Raw genomic sequence first — 20,466 nt, forward strand, 5'->3', positions numbered from 1 at the left:
CATTTAATGGACTTTGGGCCTTTGTCAAAGATCAGGTGACCTTAGGCAGATGGATTTTCATCTCGATTCTCAATTCTGTTCCATTGTTCAATGTGTCTGTTGTCGTACCAATACCAGGCTGTTTTGACTACCGTAGTTGTATAGTAGGTTCTGAGGTCAGGTGGTGTGAGGCCTCCTACTTTGTTCTTTTTTAATAATGCTTTACTTTCTGGGATTAGTTTTTCCATCTCGTTAAAGAATGCTGGTGGTATCTGGTTTGAGATTGCATTGTATTTGTAGATTGCTTTGGGTAGAATTGACATACCATGCTCATGGGTAGGCAGACTAACATTGTGAAAATATTAAAAATGTTTTCCAGTCTAGTACTTTAATATTTGCTCAATTTCTTTTTTATTATTTGACTTTTAAAATTATATTTAACTGTTTAATCAAACTGAATTCTATTTTAAATATTATACAAAACCCTCAAACTTATTGTGAAAATGGTACATGGCGTCAGACCTCATCTGACTTCACAAGGAGGAAGAGGGAGAATCACCATGAGGATCAGCATCAGTCCAAAGCTGATTGCTGTGAGGTGGAGGTCAGACGTACCTCCTTTCTCCAACCTTTTCACCAAGTCACAAACCAGCGGTTCCTCCCATGGCACTCTCTACTTCTCTGCTGCATTCAGTAATCTGTTGCAGTGGACACACAGAACTCACAGACTAAACTTACAGTTATGGGGTTTATTAGGGAAGTAACAGGCTACAATTCAAGATGAGGAATGGCTCATGGCACAGTTCTTTGAGCATGACAGCTTCTTCTCAGCTGTGCCCATAGGCAAGCCTCTCTAGGCCCTCCAGCCTTCGGCCCATTTTCTGCCCTGCTCACCCAAGTGTTACAGAGCCCTCTAGCTCCACCAATTAGTACCCAGAGGCAACCTGCTCCACCAGTAAGCCTCAGCCAGCAGATGCTCAGCTCTTGCTCAGTGGGTTGGGGAGCCTAGTTCCATCGAGTGCCTAGAGGCACCCCGCTCTGCCAGCAAGCCTCCTACCTGAAGGCTGTCAGCTCTCTTGCACTGTGGGTCAGTACACCCACTGTAGCCGCCTCACTGCATGGATCAGGAAGCCCGCCATTCTGTCTTCCACCAGTCTCCTCGTTCTGCCGCCGTTCTCTGCCACTGCTTGTCACTGTCTTGCACCATCTTCAGTGTTACAGCTCTTTCTGCCTCTTGGGTCTAGGAGGTTCTTGGCACAGGGACCCCAGGTCCAAAGGACATGCTTTGCTCCTGGCTCTTCTTGATAGTAGTAAAGTCCCCTTTCCACTTCTGGGATTGTCTCACTTTAACCTTGCAGGATGACAAAACTGAGCAATACCCTCATTAGGGTTTCATATACCTTATTTGCATGGTCCTACCCTCACGAGGGTTACATGCACTTTATTTGCATTATTAGCAGGCTGTCCAATACCCTTGGTGGGCCACAAGGTAGTTATTTGCATAGTCCCACCCAGTCATTTTGTGTAAGTCACAAAGACCATGGCTAGTAGGGCCATATTGAAGTAAATCACTATACTGCATTTACTTTCTTCCTATTGTTGATCCTCGTCTGTTGAATAATCCGTTTGCTCCATTCATATACCTCCTTCTTTAATCAAAGTCCCTTTGACTTCTTACACTAGTGCCGTAATTTTAATGATTGTTACTTTAGAATCAGTAGTTATCAACTGAAGCCAGATTTTTCCCCCAGGGGATATTTGGCAATACCTGAAGACATTTTTTATTGTTCTAATTGGAATGGCACTCCATACATCTAGTGGGTAGAGGCCAGGGATGTTGCTAAACATCCTACAGTGCATACGACAGTCCCTCACAACAAAGAGTTATCTGGTTCAAATTTCAGTGATGCCAATATTGAGAAAACCCTGCTTTATAATGTTTTCATAACAGATAAAGTTGTATCTTCACTATTCCTTCATAATTTTCTTTGCCAGTTTTATTTTTTTTTCCAAATAAAGTATATAATATTTGTGCAAAGTCCCCAAAATACAATTAGAACAATCTATAGATTAATTTGGAAAGAATTGTTAAGATACTTAGCAATTCCCTTTATTATTCTTCGTAGGTATTTTTGGTTATGAATGATATTCATTTTTGAATAGTTAGTCACCCTTAGTTTCAACATTTTAAATTTCCTTGGTTTTTCTAAATACTTAATCATGTCTACAAATAATGATACAGTATCTCTTCCTTTGATCTTACTTTTGTGTCATGCTATATAGAATTGGTCATAACATTCCAAGCAAATGTTAAATAATAATGGTAAAAATAAACAGCTGTCTTTAAAGTCTTGTTTCATCAGGGATAGGTATAATTTTACTACTTGCTATGATAATGGGGTTTTATGATATTTTTATCATGTTAAAAAAGTATCTTTTTCATAGTTATCATAGTATTTAAATAGTTTGTCCTCTTAGAGAGAGAAAATCTGATTTTTCTTATTTAGCAAACTGAAATGCTCAAGATTTACTAATATTGAACTCTCCTATTTACTAATATTTAAACTCTGTGGTGAATTATTTAACTATACATATTGAATTGTTTATTTAGGATTTTTATATCCATTTTCATGAATGAGATTGGTATGTGGTTTTCCTTTTTTGTGTTATATTTATCAACTTTTGTTACTATGATTATATTCACTTGGTAACGTGAGTTAAGTAGCTATCCATGTTTTCCTATTCTGACATACCATGGAATTATCTGTTCCTGAAAATTTTGAAGTATTTTAACAGAAAGAAAACATCTAGGCCTAGAATCTTCTCTAGTATATAATTCTATGATTGCTGTTAGCGGCTGTTGAGTTGGCCCATGACTCATGGCAGCCCCTTGCACAATGGGTTGGACTGTGTGATCCATAGGATTTTCATTGGCTGATTTGTTCAGAAGTAGATTGCTAGGCCTTTCCTCCTAGTCCAGCGTAGTCTGGAAGCCACTGAAACCTATTCAGCATTGTAACAACACACATCCACTGACAGGCGAGTCGTGGCTGTGCATGACACGCATTGGGCAGGAATCAAACCTGGGTATCCTGCATGGAAAGCTGGTATTTTTTGTTACTGAACCACTGCTGCCCCCTAATTCTACGATAACTTTTTCATTTCATCTGCAATTTTCTATTTTAGCTTACAGCTACAGAAAGTTTTATCATTTTAGTTTTTTTAATTACTGCCATTCAATTATATCTACCAAAATGTTATTTTTTAAATTGCTTCTATTTCCAGTATATCTTTCTTATTTGTCCTTTTATTTTACTTTAATTTGCCTTTTTTCTTCTAAAAGGTAAGATCTTAATTATTTTCTGCTGACTTTCTATTGTTTATTTTAATATCATGTATTAGTTTTATCATTATTTTTTCTTCCCCCTAAATTTTTTTTTTTTAATTGTGTTAGGTGAAGGTTTACAGAGCAAATTAATTTCCCATCCAATAGTTTATACATAAACTGTTCCATGACATTGGTTGCAGTCCCCACTATGAGTCAGCACTTTCCATAATACCACTCTGAGTTCCCTGTTTCCATTTTTCCGGTTTTCCTGCGCCTTCCTGCCTTATCATTTTTGCTTTCATATAGATGGTTGTTCTGATGAGCTCTTTCCTCATGTGTGTTATTGCTTATTTTATAAGCCTGTCTATTATTTGGCTGAAAGGTGATCTCTGGGATTGGCTTCAGTTCCATGTTAGAAGGGTACCTAAGGGTTGTAGTCTCAGGGGTTCCTTCAGTCTCTCTCAGACCAATAAATCTGGTCTTTTTTATGAATTTGAATTTTGTTCTACATTTTTTCTCCCACTCTAACTGGGACCTTCTATTGTGATCCTAGTCAGAGCAGTCAGTAATAGTACTCGGGCACCATCTAGTTCTTCTGGTCTGTGGCTGGTGGAGGCTGTGATTTCTGTGGTCCATTAGTACTTTGGATTAACTGTTCCCTTGAGTCCTTGGTTATCTTCACTCCTCTGTTCCAAATGGAAAGAGACTGATAGTTATATCTTAGATGGTCATTTGCAAGCTTCTAAGACCCCAGACTCTACACACCAGAGTAGGATGTAGAACGTTTTCTTCATGAACTATGTTATGTCAAATGACCTAGATGTTCCCTAAGACTGTGGTCCCTAGCATTCAAACCCAGTAACTCAGTCCCACAGTGTGTTTGGTTATGTCTAGGCTGTTTCCATGACTGTGCCCGTGTGCTCTGTTATATATATGAATATACATCCAGCACATACAAATATGTATGTAGAAATATCTATAGTGAAAACTATACATACACAAGGGTGTACTCCCACGTGCTTTCCCACACCTATTCGGCATACACGTCTACCTATATACCTACTGATAAGTTGTTATTGTTGTTGCAGGATTGTGTCTGTTACAGTATTTATATTTACCTTCATTATCTTTTATTCTTGTGTACCTCTCAGTGACTTCCCTTGTCTTGGTGATGTTGTATACTGCCTTTCCCTTCACCAAAGTTAACACGTGTCTAATCTGTAGTTAGTGATTTTCCTTCCCTCCCCTCCCATCCCTGGTAACCATCAAAGAACGTTTCTTTCTCTATGTGAACATTTTCTCGACTTTTTATAATCGTGGTCTCATACAGTATTTGTCCTTTTGTGGTTGACTTATTTCACTCAGCATAAGGTCCTCCAGATTCATCCATGTTGTGAGATGTTTCAGGATTCATCATTATTTTTTATTGGTGCATAGTATTCCATTGTGTGTCTGTACCACTATTTGTTTATCCATTCGTCTGTTGATTAGGTTGTTTCCATCTTTTTGCTATTGTGAATAATGCTGCAGGGAACACGGGTGTGCATATGTCTATTCATGTTACGGCTCTTTTTTCTCTAGGGTACATACCTAGGAGCAGGATTGCTGGATCATATGTTATTTCTATTTCTAGCTTTTTAATGACATGCACCATACCTTCTTCCACAGTGCTTGTATCATTTTACATGTGTATAAGAGTTCCAGTCTCTTTGCCACAACCTTGCCAGCATTTGTTGTTTTCTGTTTTTCTCATCAGTGCCGTTGATGTCAGGGTGAGGTGGTATCTCATTGTAGTTTTAATAACATCTTTCTAATGGCTAATGATTGTGAGCAATTTCTTCATGTGTCTGTTAGCTGCCTGAATGTCTTCTTTGGAGAAGTGTCTGTTCATATCCTTTGCCCATCTTTTAATTGGACTGTTTATCTTTTTGTTGAGATACTGAGGTATTCTATAAGTTTTAGAGATTAACTCCTTGCCAGATATGTCATAGTGGAAATTTCTTTCCTAGTCCGTAGGTTCTCTTTTTACTCTTTTGGTGAAGTCTTTTGATGAACATAAATGTTTAATTTTTAGGAGATCCCAGTTATCTAGTTTATCTCCCACTGTTTGTGCATTTTTAGTTTTGTTTGGTGTTCTATTTATGCAGCATATTAGGGCTTCTAGCATTGTCCCTATTTTTTCTTCTATGATATTTGTATAGTTTTTAGGTGTTTCATTTAGCTCTTTGATTCCATTTTGAGTTAGTTTTTGTGTATGGTGTGAGGTATGGATCTCATTTCATTTTTCTGCAAATGGATATCCAGTTTTGCCAGCACCATTTGTTGAAGAGACTATCTCTTTCCCATTTAATGGACTTCAACCCCTTTTCAAAGATTAGTTGTCCATAGGTAGATGAATTTACTTCTGGATTCTCAGTTCTGTTCCATTGGTCCATATGTCTGTCCTTGTACCGGTACCAGGCTGTTTTGCCTACCGTGGCTATATAGTAGGTTCTGAAGCCTCCTACTTTGTTCTTCTTCTTCAATAATGCTTTGCTTATCCGTGGCCTCTTTCCTTTCCATATAATGTTGGTGATTAGTTTTTCCATCTCATTAAAGAATGATGTTGGAATTTGGGTCAGGATATACATTATATTTGTAGATCACTTTGGGTAGTATTGACATTTTCATAATGTTAAGTCGTCATATCCATGAGCATGGTATGTTTTTCCATTTATGTAGGTCCCTTTTGATTTTACAGTGTCCCCCTAAATTCTTGATAAAAATATGGAATTCATTTATTTTTTTCTTTCTGTTTAACATTAAAGTCTATGCATTTACTCCTAAGTGTAGTGGGATAATGCATGTTCATACAAGGGAGCCTAGGGAGGATCTGGGTAGGTCTGATGTCCATATTGTTCAGTCTGTCAACAAATGTTTCTTAAGTACCCACTAAGTATCAGGGACTATGGTAGGTGCTTGGCAAAAGTGGAAAATACATAGTCACTATGCTCACTGAGCTTATAGTCATGCCACTCGTGATAGCCTATGATCTCTGGTACAGAGGGGAAAAGAAGACTTCAGGGAGTTCCCTGGGCTCACTGTTTGGCCCCTGCTATTCCATTACCCTGATTGGTGGCTATTTATTCATGGAAACTAGACTCTCTAAAACACTCTCCCTCAGATCTTTATGAACTAACATAAATAACCTTTATAACATGGTAAGTAAAAAAAAAAGGATGGTTCAGACTGATGGAGTATGATTCCATTAAGGTGTTTTAAGGTGAGGTGTATGAATTAGTTTGGGAATACAAACATAATAGGTAGTTTGATAGGTACAGACAGACAGCCCACCTACCAGCCTTCCCACCCTATCTACTCATTCTTCTGTTTATGGAGCCTCTGCTCTTTTAAGGTAGCAAATTTAAATTGTCCCTCGCCAGTTCTACTGCTTTAGGGAGGTCTTCATTGTTATTCTCAAACTAAAGGTTATAACTCCCTGGAGACAGCCAGCCATGACTTCATGGTTCTGATAAAGCCAGGTGTTATTGCTGGTTTTTAATTCCATCCCATCCATATGGTAGTTTGTGGAAATTCCTTCCAGATGTTTGTCTTTCATTCTGGGTACAATACCCTACCTCCCCTCTATTGGCAGGTCAAGGACAGTATCTGACACTTTTACTTCCTTTTAAGGTTATTTATCAGAAATCTTATCCAGGTCTTTTGCTGAGACTTGCTACCATTCACAAAATAAGTCAGGCAATTTATTCTTCCAAGGCTATGTCAGACTTCAGTTTTTCTCCGTACACTAAAATATTCTAATCATAGGTAGAATAGGTATGTGGGCAAACTAACATTCTCTTAGGTAAAAGGATATAGGTCCCGCCATCAGCCACATCTCTCCTCTGTGCACAAACATCCAAGCCTATGGCATTGACTTTGCTTTTTCCTATTACACAATTCTGATCCTGTGTCCACCTACTGTTCCTTGTAAATTTGCTTCATTCTCTACTCTTGCTTTCCTGTCATTTCAGAATTGACTATATGTCTTTTGCATCCTGGTCTGTTATTTTCCAAATCACTCTCTATTCTAAAATGACATGTTTCTTTCATTCATTTAAAGACAGTCATTGAATGCCTCTATGTACCAGGCCCGGTGCTAGGTACTGAGAATAGAGACAAATAAGACATAGTAGATAGAAGAATGAACCGTGTGCTATGAGAACCTAGAACCCTGAGCAACCACTTTTTCCCAGGAAGGTTGAAAAAGGTAGTACCAAAATATGAAACTTCACCCCTCTTTGTTGTTGATATCATGATGCTCTGCTTTTCCGTCCCCTAGAACAGCTACCCCAGAGTAAGGGATGTTAAACTATCTTTTGAAGTACATTCACCAGACCTTCCATTTATATTTATTTTTTATATAAAAATGTAAGAAAAACATAAAGCTTTACTAATACATAATATTCAGTTCTGTGTATATACTGGTGCTACTTTTTTTTTAATAAAAACATACATACATTGGGGATGCATACTTAAACATTTGTTACTGGTGCAGTGTAAAATCAAGCTCACACATCACTTTTCTGATCATCTGTTCTCCTTTTAACTAGCCCTTAATTTCACATGAAATAATTTCCAAGTTTTATCCTGAGATATCGCAAAATGCCACTCAAAAGCATTTTCAAAATTTCATTCAAGTATACTTTTAACACCTATGACACCCGATAAACTTTTTATTCCCCATTGTGTTCCCATTGTCAATCCATCCACTACCACCCATTCAGTCACCAAGGCACAAAGCTAAGAGTCTTCCTTCCCTTGCCAGTTAACCAATTCTTGTGTAGTCTGCCTCTAAACTATATGTCCTCTCTACTCTATCCCCATATACCCTAGAGCACCCTCATCATCTCACCAAGACTCCTGAGAGCCTGCTGACTGGTCTTCTTGTTTCTGGTCTTAATTGCTTCCAACCTATCTAGCTTCACCGTATAGCCAGAATAATCCTTCTAGAATGCAAATATGCTGCCCAAATTATACTGTTAGTCCAAATACAAAGCTCTGACTTCCTTGAGGTGAAGGAATCCTAATTGCTTACTGGATAAAATTTAACCTCTTTAACAAAAGGCTGTTAATGACCCAGCCCAAGAGATACTACTCCCACACTCTTCAGAGCTAGGCCATCAATTTGTGACCAGTTTGTAAAGTTAATTTTGGCTGCCACTAAATATGCGTACTGTTACGGACATGTTTGTCTGACTGAACAGTGTGCTAAATGAATCATGCAAGTTAGTGTAGAGGAGAGTATAACCAGCTGCAAGTAAAAAAACCAAATTACAGACAGACATGGAAAATAAAAGAGCCTGTGCTGACTAGAACCCACGGTAGCATTGTCTTAGGGGTGTATATCAAAAGTCACCTGAACAGTAAACAGCTCTACTAGAAAAACAGTGTGGTGCTGAGGAATAGCCAGTAACTTAATAACTTGGATTGTTTGTTTAGAATCAAACAAGTATTGTCTGAATCATACTTCATTATTGCTTCCTTGTTAAGTATTGATTTTAGTCATTGAATCTCTTCAAGGATACAGCCAAAAATTCTAGATTTAAAAGTATGCTTCTATCACAGAAACATTGAGAACCACTGATCTAGCCCCTGCCTCTGTCTGTCCTCATATCCCACCACTCTTCCCCCACCCCACACACCGAACCCCTATAGTCTAACCATACCAGACAACAAGCTTTTATCTAAGTATGCCTTCCAAGCTTCAACAAAATTCAGTGCCTTACTTCCACACTGCTGCTTGGCTTAGAATGCCCGTCCATTTTATTCTACCCATTAAACTTCTGTTCATTCTTTGAGACTCATTTAAGCATCTCCTCATCTCTGATGCTTTTTCTAACCCTGCCAGCTCAGGCAGAGCTAGGCACACCTCCTTTATGCTCTCATGGCACCGTAAGCATCACTAGTGACATAGGACTTACCAAATTGTGCTGTTAGCCCACATTCAAAGCTCTGACCTCCTTGTGGTGAGGGACTGTGTGTGCCTTACTCATCACTGTATCTGCAGTCTGTAATGCAGTGTTTGGTACACAGCAGGGACTCAGTACATATGTATTGAGTGAATGAACTCAGGTATTCACAACCTCCTTTTTTCCCAAAGCATCATAGTAATTTGGGGTAGCGGGGGGCGGGGGAGGCAGAAGCCTAAGAAAATGGGGCCAGAATACAGAAAAGCAACAACACCATCAGCACTCACAACAACTAAGCACTTACTTTTTGTCAGGAACTATTCTAGGGGTTTGGCTGCTAACTGAAAGGTCAGCAGCTTGAACCCACCAGCCACTCTGCAGGAAAAGGATGTGGCAGTCTGCTTCCTTAAAGATTACAGCTTTGGGAACCTTATGGGGGCAGTTCTGCCTTGTCCTATAGGGTTGCTATGAGTCAGAATCAACTTGACAGTGGTGGTTTGGGCTGTTCCCCCCCCCGCCCCCCCTTCAGTTATTCTAAGCCTTGGAGCCCCTGGGTAGTAAAACAGTTAACACGCTCTGTTGCCAAACAAACGGTTGGAGGTCCGGGTCCACTCAGAAGAAAGGCCTGGCCATCTACTTCCAGAAAATCACCCATTGAAAGCCCTATAGAGTACAATCTACTCTGATACACATAGAGTCACTATGAGTCAGAATTAACTCTATGGCAACTGGTTTTATTCTAAAAAGGCAATACATAAATTCACTCATGTATTTCTCACAGCTATTCCAGTTTTACAGATGAGAAAACTGAGGCAGAGAGAGGCTAAGCAATTTCTGCAAGATCACCTAAGTAGAGAGCAGCAGAGCTGGCTTCAGAACCTTGATGTTAGAAGAGAAAGGAACTGAAGTGCCTGCTACTTGTTTATTCTCCTGCTTATACAGTGCACAGCCTGTAATGATGGGGAAACATGAACTCAATCACCAGATTACCACTAAGCCTAAAAGTACTGAAGACCAGAATATACATAAATCATACATAGTCCTGTGTTTGATAGGCTTGCAAATCCTTCCACATTGCCAGGAGTAAGCCTGTCCAAGCAGTACTACCTCTGAATTGCAAATTGTAATTATCTTTTGTGTGGCCTCAAGAGCAGAGTAAGCAGAAAATGTGATCCTCAAAAATTAGCATTTTCCCCTTTTGCCAAAAAATAGGTATTATTAGTGACAGAGTTATTCTTGAAGTTCCTTTAACAAAACTGTGATTTTTGTCAAATAACAGTGGTTTGGGGGATATCGAAAATTGGTTACTTAGCCCTCCTGAAACAACTGGTAGTAAACTTGCTCTCCCTTTTTCTTTATAAACTATGTCTTTCACAGGAGAGTTTGATACTTATAAAATCTTTATCGGTACTCGTTTTTCACAGCACGGATGGATTTCTTTGCCTGATTCTTTGGTTATGATGACTGGGATGGTACAGTACTATATGCCACATGGGAAAGAAAACAAACTAGCTTTTTCCTTTTTTGATCCCTGAAATAATTTCATTATATTCCAGGAATTTATTTAACTAACATCTTGAAAACAGAAGAAGGCAACCCTGAGGTCCTAAAAAGACATGGAAAAGAACTTATAAACTTTAGCAAAAGGAGGAAAGTAGCAGAAATAACAGGAGAGATCCAGCAGTACCAAAATCAGCCTTACTGTTTACGAGTAGAATCAGATATCAAAGTAAGTTGAATTATTGAACGGAACATGTTTCTGATTAAGTTTCTAAACTGCCTGATAAAGGTAGGTTTATTTGGTAGAGGAAAAGGAAAATAAAACTTCAGTCATTTAAAATGTTTTCTTAAATTACTTCCATAGATTTCAAACTGAATTTAAAATAATAATTATTTATCTCTGCATTTGTTTCAGAGGTTCTTTGAAAACTTGAATCCAATGGGAAATAGCATGGAAAAGGAATTTACAGATTATCTTTTCAACAAATCCCTAGAAATAGAACCACGAAACCCTAAGCCTCTCCCGAGATTTGTAAGCATCCATATATTTATACATTTTTTACCGTTGTCATCTACAGCTGGTGATGTCATTACTGTGATATGTGTTATATAGATGAGATTTCTGTAAAGACATTCAGAGATGAAGTGTACGTGTGATGGTTAAAAGTAAAGGATAAGTGCTGAACAGATATGCTCAGGAATATCCCACTTGGTTCCAAATAAATGAATGTTAATATTAATTTGAACATATCCTAATATGATAAAGAAATTGGGCAAATGTTTAAGTTTCTTTAACAAAAGAAATATTATTCAAGATTTAAGGACAGGAAATTTGATTTATACTGATTCACTTATAATTTTTTTTAAGTAATGACTTATTAGAACTTATAACCGTAAGTCATTAGCTGTAAAATTATCAGGTTTGGCTAAAGATCCTTTGGGAAAATAAACTTTTTTTTTTTAATTCTCAGTGCTTGGCCAAATCTATGTACAATGTCCCCTCACTGCTCTGAAAGTGACCTCTCTTACACCTAGACAAGTCAAGAATCTGGAAGTAAACATAAACTTCCTAATGCCTTGAGCTAGAGCTTATGCAGTTACCTCACAAGAAAACTTCTCAATCCTAAAACAGTTTTTAATAAGATGGATTAAAAACAGCAAATTGAAAATGGGTAGATAATCTGCTTTTTTGAAGCACGCTGATATCACTGAGACATGGTTACTCTGCAAGAACACCACCATAAAACTAACACACACACACACGAAAACTTCGGCAACATGATACATTTATTATAACTCCGGGGGCCCTGTTGGCATCACCGTATGGCCATATACTAAGGAGCTGTAACTTAGAATGATGATCCTGGCTTTTCCAGAAGTTAAACTTTTTCACAGTAAGTCTGTTTTAAAAAGCCAGAGAAGACAACAAAATTTTAGAAAGATTTCCACCCCAAAATATTAAAATAATAAACACTCTGGTATTTATAGGATTAAGACTCAGTTATTTGAAGAAATCCATTTCCTAACAATTTAGATGGTCACAATGAGCCCCGCTGCCCCGACTCGAGGCAACAGGGCTTCAGCAAAGTAGGGTATGTTAACGCTTTAACTTGGACACTTTGGGTCATTATGTAATTTCATTATTAGTGATTTATGGTTTTCCTAGATATCAGCTGCATTTTACCAGGCACTATAGAAAAACCTTCCTTTCTATTTTGGTGTTTTAAATAATATATTTCTTTTGATATGTCTACAGCCCAAAAAATACAGCTATCCCTTAAAATCTCCTGGTGTCCGTCCATCAAACCCAAGACCCAGTACCATGCGACACCCCACACCTCTGCAGCAGGAGCCAAGGAAGATCAGTTATAGTCGGATCCCCGAAAGTGAGACCGAAAGCACAGCGTCCGCACCAAATTCTCCAAGAACACCGTTAACTCCTCCTCCTGCATCTGGTGCTTCCAGCACCACGGACGTTTGCAGCGTCTTTGATTCTGATCATTCAAGCCCTTTTCACTCAAGTAGGTGCTAAAAAATTTTAAGTGCTTTAAAGTAATTATCAGTATTATACATGCTAAAGGGAAAAAAAGAGTCTCTCTAATATAATTTTTTTGTGAACTTGTCAAATACCTCTCAACAAATACTATAAAAATATAAAACAAATTCTAAACTCCAGCAGCTTCCAGTTTTCTAAAAAATCTGTTGGAACAACCCTCTTCAAATTTATTATACTTCACTGATGGACCTGGCAATGAAATTGGTAGTTTAAGTTTCATTTCATCATTTATTTTCAGTTTATGAGTTTAAAATGAATCTCTCCTATACAGAGAAAACAAAGATGATAAAATCTGCAGGGCATGTCAGTCCCGTGTTTTAAACGCTGCTGCCAAAATTATCATATTTGAATATTACTCGGGGTACATCATTCCCTCCCCACCAGACTTTGCAGCAGCTTCTGATTTTGCCATGTATCAAATTCAAACGCCTGCCTTAACCCTTTCTCAAGCTACCCTGTCTTGCTGATGGCATTAAAAAAAAACCAAGCCCACTGCCGTTGTGTTTATTCTGACTCATAGCTACCCTATAGGATAGAGTGGAATTGCCCCATGAGATTTCCAAGGAACAGTTGGTGGATTCGAACTGCCGACCTTTTGGTTAACATCTGAGCTCTTTACCACCGTGCCACCAGAGCTCCCAATGATGTGTAGTGCCTGCTATATAGGGTCACTATGCGTTGGAATCAACTAGTGGCTGTGGGCTTAGTGTTTGGTTTAGTGGCCACATTAAACAAAAGTAAAAAAGAGTTAAGTGAAATAGTTTTAATAATATATTTTATTTAACCCAGTATGTTCAAAATATTGTCACTTGGACATAAGTATAAAAGTTTATTACTGAGCTATTTTACATTCTTTTTTGTTGTCGTAAGTCTTTGTAATCCAGTACGCATTTTACAGTCACAGCACACCTCAGTTCAGACCAGCCATCTTCAAGCGCTCAATGCCTCCATGTGGCTGGTGGCTACCAAATCATACAGCCCTTCGGAGGGGCTACCCTTTGTGTCTAGACCACACTGTTCCCATTAATTCTCTAATCAATTTCACATGGAACTTTAAAGTGCTACTCAGAACACACAGCTCTCTTCATTTATTCATTATTAAATCAAAACTTGAATTCATTTACCTTTAACCTTGTCTCGACCACTGTCACATGCTGTTTCCATTGGCTGGCTGAGCTCCACATGCAGATCAAGGTCTACCCCTAGTATCTGACAACAGAACTCTGTCCTAAGAGGCAGCTGTGACATGATCATGGAGGAGGAGTCTGAGAAGCTCTGGCCCAGGAGTTAGGAATCTGGTTTGTAATCCCAACCTACGAATGGGCTTTCTGATTTTGGATAAAATACTTGTGCCTTCTAGGGATCAACTAGATTTTTAAGGTTTGTTCCAATTCAAAGAATCTAACCTTTTAACAAAAGCCTACTTAAAATTATTCTCTGAGGGACATTCTTTTAAGATTCGGTCTAGAATCCTCTATTTGATGTTACCGGCAGTTTGTCTTGTTTTTACAGTCTAAAATGTAATTGTCTTGAGAGTTACAGCATCTCAGCTTCTTTTGGCAACTGAGGATTGTGAAGTCATGTTAATCACATAGTAAGCTTTCAGATATTTTTGATAAATTCAAATAAACACTAGGTTAAAGAAATCCAGTTTATTCTCACCAACCTCCTAAACTAAGTAATAAAATAAAACCAGCAGTTTTTGCAGTATGTCTGACCTGAAATCATTATTCATTCATTTAACCGTTTGCAGGTTTTTGTTTTTTTTTTTCCCCTAGAGCAGATGGCTATCTATGGTCTATATAATAAGGGTTCCCACATGAGTGAATTACTGAAGCTACAAGACACCCATCAATTGCAAATTTTGCTTCTCTTAGTTCAGGAAGTAGCTGAAAAGGGGAAGAGGTGGGAGGCCAAGAGATGCACGTGAAGTTTTGCGTTGGTGCTCAGCAGTTAGGCAGCCGGGGAGAAGCGATCGTGTTGGAAGACGGTGAGGCTGTGGGACCGGTGCTTTGCCCGTGCAGCACGGTTAACAGCTGGGCAAGTGGAAGAAGCACTGTTCAGGAGTCGGCATTGTACGCTTAGACTTGGGGCTCTCTCAATTTCTCCTTCTTTATGATAAAGAAAGCCCTTCTACTACCCTCTTTGTTCTTACTAAAATTGAAAATAACTGATTTTGAAATCAGCTAACTCAGCATAATGCAAAGCCATCTGTGTGCACCGTTTGTCTCTGACTTCACTCCTGCTTGTCAGTGGTCCGTGTGTATTGATGGTCCGAGCCCCCTACTTGCTACCCATTATGTTGCCACCAGAGTGAACACCTATTTCCCTGTTCCCCTCAGGACTTGGTGGGAAACAGCTGCTGTGCCTACATCCTTAGGTCACCTGAACATATTCCATTCAATACAAAGCAGCAAAAGCTCCATTCCTTAAGTTTTTCAAAAGGCAAAGTTTGACTGGAATTCTTGGCCAGTTGTCATGGTACTGCTCTCTTTTGCTTGTTATAGTAGTTAGCCCTCCTCCCCCCACCCCAGTAATCTGGTTTTCAACTTATAATTCATGCAGCCAGTATCTGTTGCATATCTTACTCCTTGCTAAACACTTACATGTTCCCTGGTAAAGCTTGCAATCCTAAGTGAGAGATGAAAAATAATGATAGTACAAGGAGAGTCAGAGTCCGATGTTGAGCGGTGGGCATGAGTGCTCTAGGATTTTAGAGAAAGATGACCACAGAGTGAGCAAGACTGGTCAGGGAGTGGTTTTGGTGAAGACAGCTGGGGGAGGGAACTGGCCACCTACTTAGTACTGCCACCTACACCCCGGTATATATTGGCCAGGTCCACCTTCAAGATAATGATGCCAGTGGCTGGGAAAGGAGGTAAGACCCCCCCAGCTCTAGGCTTTGTTTCTGCTGTTACAGCAAGGAGGGGAAGAGAACGAAGGCCCTGTCCTTACCTTCCTGTTTGAAGGTTGCCTGGGTGATCATGAAAGGGGGCTGGAGGTGTAACCCGGCCTGTGGCTGCAGACGTGCCGCAGACATGCTGCCTCTCCCCAGTCGCCAGGGGAGCTCTGGTGGGAGGAGGGTGCATTTGAAGTATTTCAGGCCGGAATGCGAGGCTTTTCTTCATGGAAACGTTGTAGGTCGTTTGTTTGTCAACGCAAATCATTTGAGTTTAGCAGGCTTGTTGGCTTAAGAATTTATCCATCATTTATATCATCTTTTTTTCTGTAGGACCATGCTTGTTCCAATTTTAAGAATGGCTCCTTTATAAATTCGGAGTATCTTCAACAGTAGGTTTAGCTCTGACTGTACATTATAACCCCCTGGGGATCTTTACAAACTGCCTCTGCCCCGCTCCCACTTGAATTAGCCTGCCATTGGCATTTGGGCATCAGTATTTCTTAAAGGCTTCCAGGGGATTCTGATGTGAAGCCAAGATTGAGAACCACTGGTCTGCTGTCTGGGATTTGTACTTAACAATTAAACCAAACCCAAACCCGTTGCCATCGAGTCCATTCCGACTCGTAGCGACCTTATAGGACAGGGTAGAAATGCTCCATAGGATTTCCAAGGAGCGGCTGGTGGATTCAAAGTGCTGACCTTTTGATTAGCAGCTGAAGGCTTAACCACTGTGCCACCAGGGCTCTGCTTAACAATTAGCACTTGTTTAATTAATTGGGTTTCATTTCTAAGTCATCCTAAATGAATTTGTTCAATACCTGGCTGATAAAAATTTCTAGCACATCTTGATTTCTAGCATATACTGATCACAGCGTGAATAATTCTAAAAGTTTTTTGTATAACATTTTCCAGGCATTGGGACCAAGCAATTAGTTTAAAGTGGGAAATCAGAAAAATGCCCCAAACTTGTCAGATGCATGAATCTAACCCTGTACTGTATATAAATACGACCAAAGCCAAGTCTGCATCTGAATGGCTTGTGGACATACGTGTGTATGCATATGTGTAATCATTCTTTCAGAAAAGACTGCAGTTTGTAGCAGTCATGACCTTTGTGTTTTAATTTCATTTCCTACGTTGTACTATACACGTACTGCCGTGTTCTTGAGGCTGACCTCCAGGACACGATAATGGTTAATCATTATTTCCTTTCCAAGAAAGGTAGGAAATACATCAGTAGATAAGCACGAGGGCTGCATGTTCCCTTAATCCCTGTTAAGTCATAGATGCCTAATAAATAGTGACATCACAGACAGAGCAACAGCTACATGTGTGTCAGAGCATACAAATGAACTGTAATCGTCTGAGAGAGAACTTAGTAGAAGTAGCGTTGCTGTTCTCAGTGATCATTAGAACTCGTTTGCTATACTTAGTGACCGTGGCTTCCAAATAAATATCAGTACAAACAGAAGCAAATAATGGGATAGATGATTTGAAATCGGTGCTCTTTGGGCAATAAGACCACTGTATCTATAGAATCAATCAAATTAACAGGAGTCATGCCAGCTGAACTTGGAACGTAAAATTACTCTCGTTCTGACCAAATGAGCTTGAATAAAAAAAGCTCAAATTATTTCTGAGTGACTGCCTGTTACCAAAAAAAAAAAGAGAGAGAGAAATCTGAATTCTTAAAAATCAATTCTACCTAATGTTACAGAAATTATTTAAGTTTCTTGGATATTATGTGTTCCATACGTTGGTAATATAAGGTAGTGTAATATAATTTTTTTTAATATAAATTAATATACTGATTTAAAACCAATACAGGTAGTCCCTGACTTACGACATATTCAAGTTATGACAAACCACACTGCAACTGTCCGGGTTTGGGTTTTTTTCTTTTCTTTTTTTGTACATCTTATGTACTATGTACTACATGTAGTGTTGCAGCCTGTAATTTGCTGATGTTATCATTCTCAGATGTTTACTTGCAGGTATTCAATGTTATGATTTATAAGGATATAGATAATAAAAGGCACTAATAATGAAAACTAAAAAAAAAAAAAAGAGGTATTCAACTTACGTCAGAACCAACTGTTGGAGCCAAACCCCGTCGTTTCTAAGTCAGGGACTACCTGTATAGATCATCTAACCTTTTGTCTCAATTTTTCTTACTTTCATGCTCTTGTGGTTTGGGCTTTTGATTTTTAATTTTTTTCTGAAAAGAATATTATTGAAACTATACATTCTAAATTTATCAGTGAGTTTCCTGTGTAAAATAAATCTAAACACCAAATAGTTATTGATTTTTTTTAAAGATTTAAAAATATAGATGGAAATAACTATGTCACTTTCAAACCTGTTTGGAAATATCCAAAGTTGTACTTATTTTGTGATGAGACTCTACGCCCCAAGAACATTTTTTAAAGGTATGCAATAATGATATGAGTTAGAAATCTCCCTTTTGTTTTTTAATTTATATAACATAAATTTGTTATTTAATACTTGTTTCACAACAAGTTTGAGTCTTCAAAGTAATCTTTAGTAAATGACATATTTCAATATGTCCTGCTAAATTCTTTGCTTGAATTGGGTTTACTTTATACATTTTTAAAAAACCCAAAAATCTTCCAATAGTATAGGATATTTTCTCATGAATGCTTTTCATTTAATTACTGTGAATTTAAAAGGAATCTTCAAAATTCCCAATATGATGTTAACTCAATTCTTTATTTTTTCTTCTCAAAAGTAATAATGTGCTTTTACTAAAGACTGTTATAGAATTCTTTAAAACTGGAATGACAATAACATTTTTATCATAAATCAGTTTTTATAGATGAGTTGAATATATCAGTGAAAGAAAAAAAATCTACTCTTTCTTGTTTCCTTTCACAGGCAGCGATACCGTCTTTATCCAAGTTACACTGCCCCATGGCCCAAGTTAGTATGTTTGGTTTAAGACTCATAATACTTGCTTTGGCTTTAAAAATCAAACCAAGTGTAACGTTTCCTGCTAAAACTCTTCTTGGGTCTGGCAGCATTGGTACCTTGCTTGCAACATCTTAGAAGCGAGGCCTTCACTTGTGCTATCTTTTGATCATAAATTATTTGCTTTTTTAAAAACCTTTTTTCTCTTTTTAAAGAACATATTAAATGGGCGGGTTCCACATTTTAACCATTTCTCTTTCCCAACTATAGAGTTCTAAAGACATTTTACTGCTCAACTCTGAGAGAGAAACGAGAGCATGCATGCGCATATGGGAATGCTGGCAACAACACGCAGTGTGGCTGAGCCTGGTGACAGCCTAGGCTGTAGGCAGGTCACTGTAGTTCACCTTTAGGAGAGCTCCCTAATAGTTGTAACTATTGAAATTATAAAGCCTAAGTATTCCATTGTAGCTCTTGGCTTTAAATTTTTTTAGTAAACTAACAACTCACTAAATTGTTCCATAAATTTCAAGCTAATAAATTAATATTTTCTTGCTGTCCTTTCACACAAATAATTTCAAGATGTATACAATGGAAATGTTAGTTATGAGCTAAATTAACTATAGAGCCTCTTAAGAAAAAAGGTAGCCGATCAAAATGTAGATCATTTGAATAATAGTGTGTCAGGTACTCTTTTTAAGTCCAAATTGGTTATAATAGTTAAGTGACAAAATAAAAGCTGTGATTTCATGTTTAAAGGAAAAAAGAACCTGTCAAATAGTATTTTGAATGATCTTTTTAAAAAATATTTTTCATATCTTTTTACATAGTGTTGATAAACTAGTTAACAACTTACGTAAGTGTTGTCTTTCAATGTGTAATTGTTTATATGCCTAAATTATGCCCTTGTCATCATAAATGTCTCTAACAGGTTCCAGTTAGAAGCTCTACTTATTTTTTTATGCCATTTCACCAATTTATTCTTAAGTTTGCTAGATTCTGGTGTAGTTTCTGTTTTCATTATTAGGCTGCTAAAGAGCTCCATCACAATGAAATGCTTGGCTTAGAGTACTGTGAGCCTGACTTTGCTCCCATGCCTATGAGAGCCTGTGTACGCCTAAGCAAATGAGGAGAGAGCTTGCCCCCAGACGCTGGGTCCTCTCCCTTGCATCCTGTGGGAGGATTGCTGGGGAGAGGCATTGGAGGAGTGGCTTACATCAGAAACTCTATTCCCAGGGATTGTCCAATAAGAACAGGGCAGTTCTGTACCGATAAAGTCAGAGAGAAAAATAAGCCCATCACAAAAGAAATTACATACCGAAGATTTTCAGTAGTTAGCTGTCTCTCCCAGAAATCTGAGAATCGGACCCAGTGAAAAATTCTAATAATAGATTAACAGTGGAAGTGTTATTTTGTTCAGGCAGCTTTTTTCTGAAGATTCTGCTAAGAAATTTCTGCATGCGTTTCTAGCAGTTTGCTTTAATAAAGGAAATACTATTGGGTATCGGTTTATTGAACTGCTTTTGATACTTCCACACATTTATTTTATAAATATAAGTAGCTTTCAGCTAAGCCTTTAAAGGAATAATAAAATTCCTGTGAACTTAAAAAAATCTAATATCCTACAGGATCTGCTTCAGTATCATCTATAAGTTTAACCAAGGGCACTGACGAGGTGCCTGTCCCCCCTCCTGTTCCTCCACGAAGACGACCAGAATCTGCCCCGGCGGAATCTTCGCCATCTAAGGTAAAGTAGAAAATCCTGTTATCTGCAAACTGGAACCATTACAGTTACCTTAAAATCAGTTGTAAACCTAAAGCA

General features: G+C 38.3%; 1 protein-coding gene across 5 annotated transcripts in view; it reads left to right on the forward strand.

The window, feature by feature from the left end:
• Positions 1-20,466, forward strand: part of SOS1 (SOS Ras/Rac guanine nucleotide exchange factor 1) — a 153,082-nt gene that overhangs the window by 131,029 nt on the left and 1,587 nt on the right. For 3 of the 5 annotated variants that reach the window (XM_064277175.1, XM_003416091.4, XM_064277177.1), the window contains 5 exons: positions 10,815-10,987; positions 11,174-11,290; positions 12,515-12,779; positions 18,612-18,656; positions 20,273-20,391. In XM_064277175.1, the coding sequence (XP_064133245.1) occupies positions 10,815-10,987; positions 11,174-11,290; positions 12,515-12,779; positions 18,612-18,656; positions 20,273-20,391 (719 nt within the window). The other 2 variants (XM_064277176.1, XM_064277174.1) reach the window with 2 other exon arrangements.

This window comes from Loxodonta africana, chromosome 26 (genome assembly GCF_030014295.1).
Source record: "Loxodonta africana isolate mLoxAfr1 chromosome 26, mLoxAfr1.hap2, whole genome shotgun sequence".
Classification (NCBI taxonomy): Eukaryota; Metazoa; Chordata; class Mammalia; order Proboscidea; family Elephantidae; genus Loxodonta; species Loxodonta africana.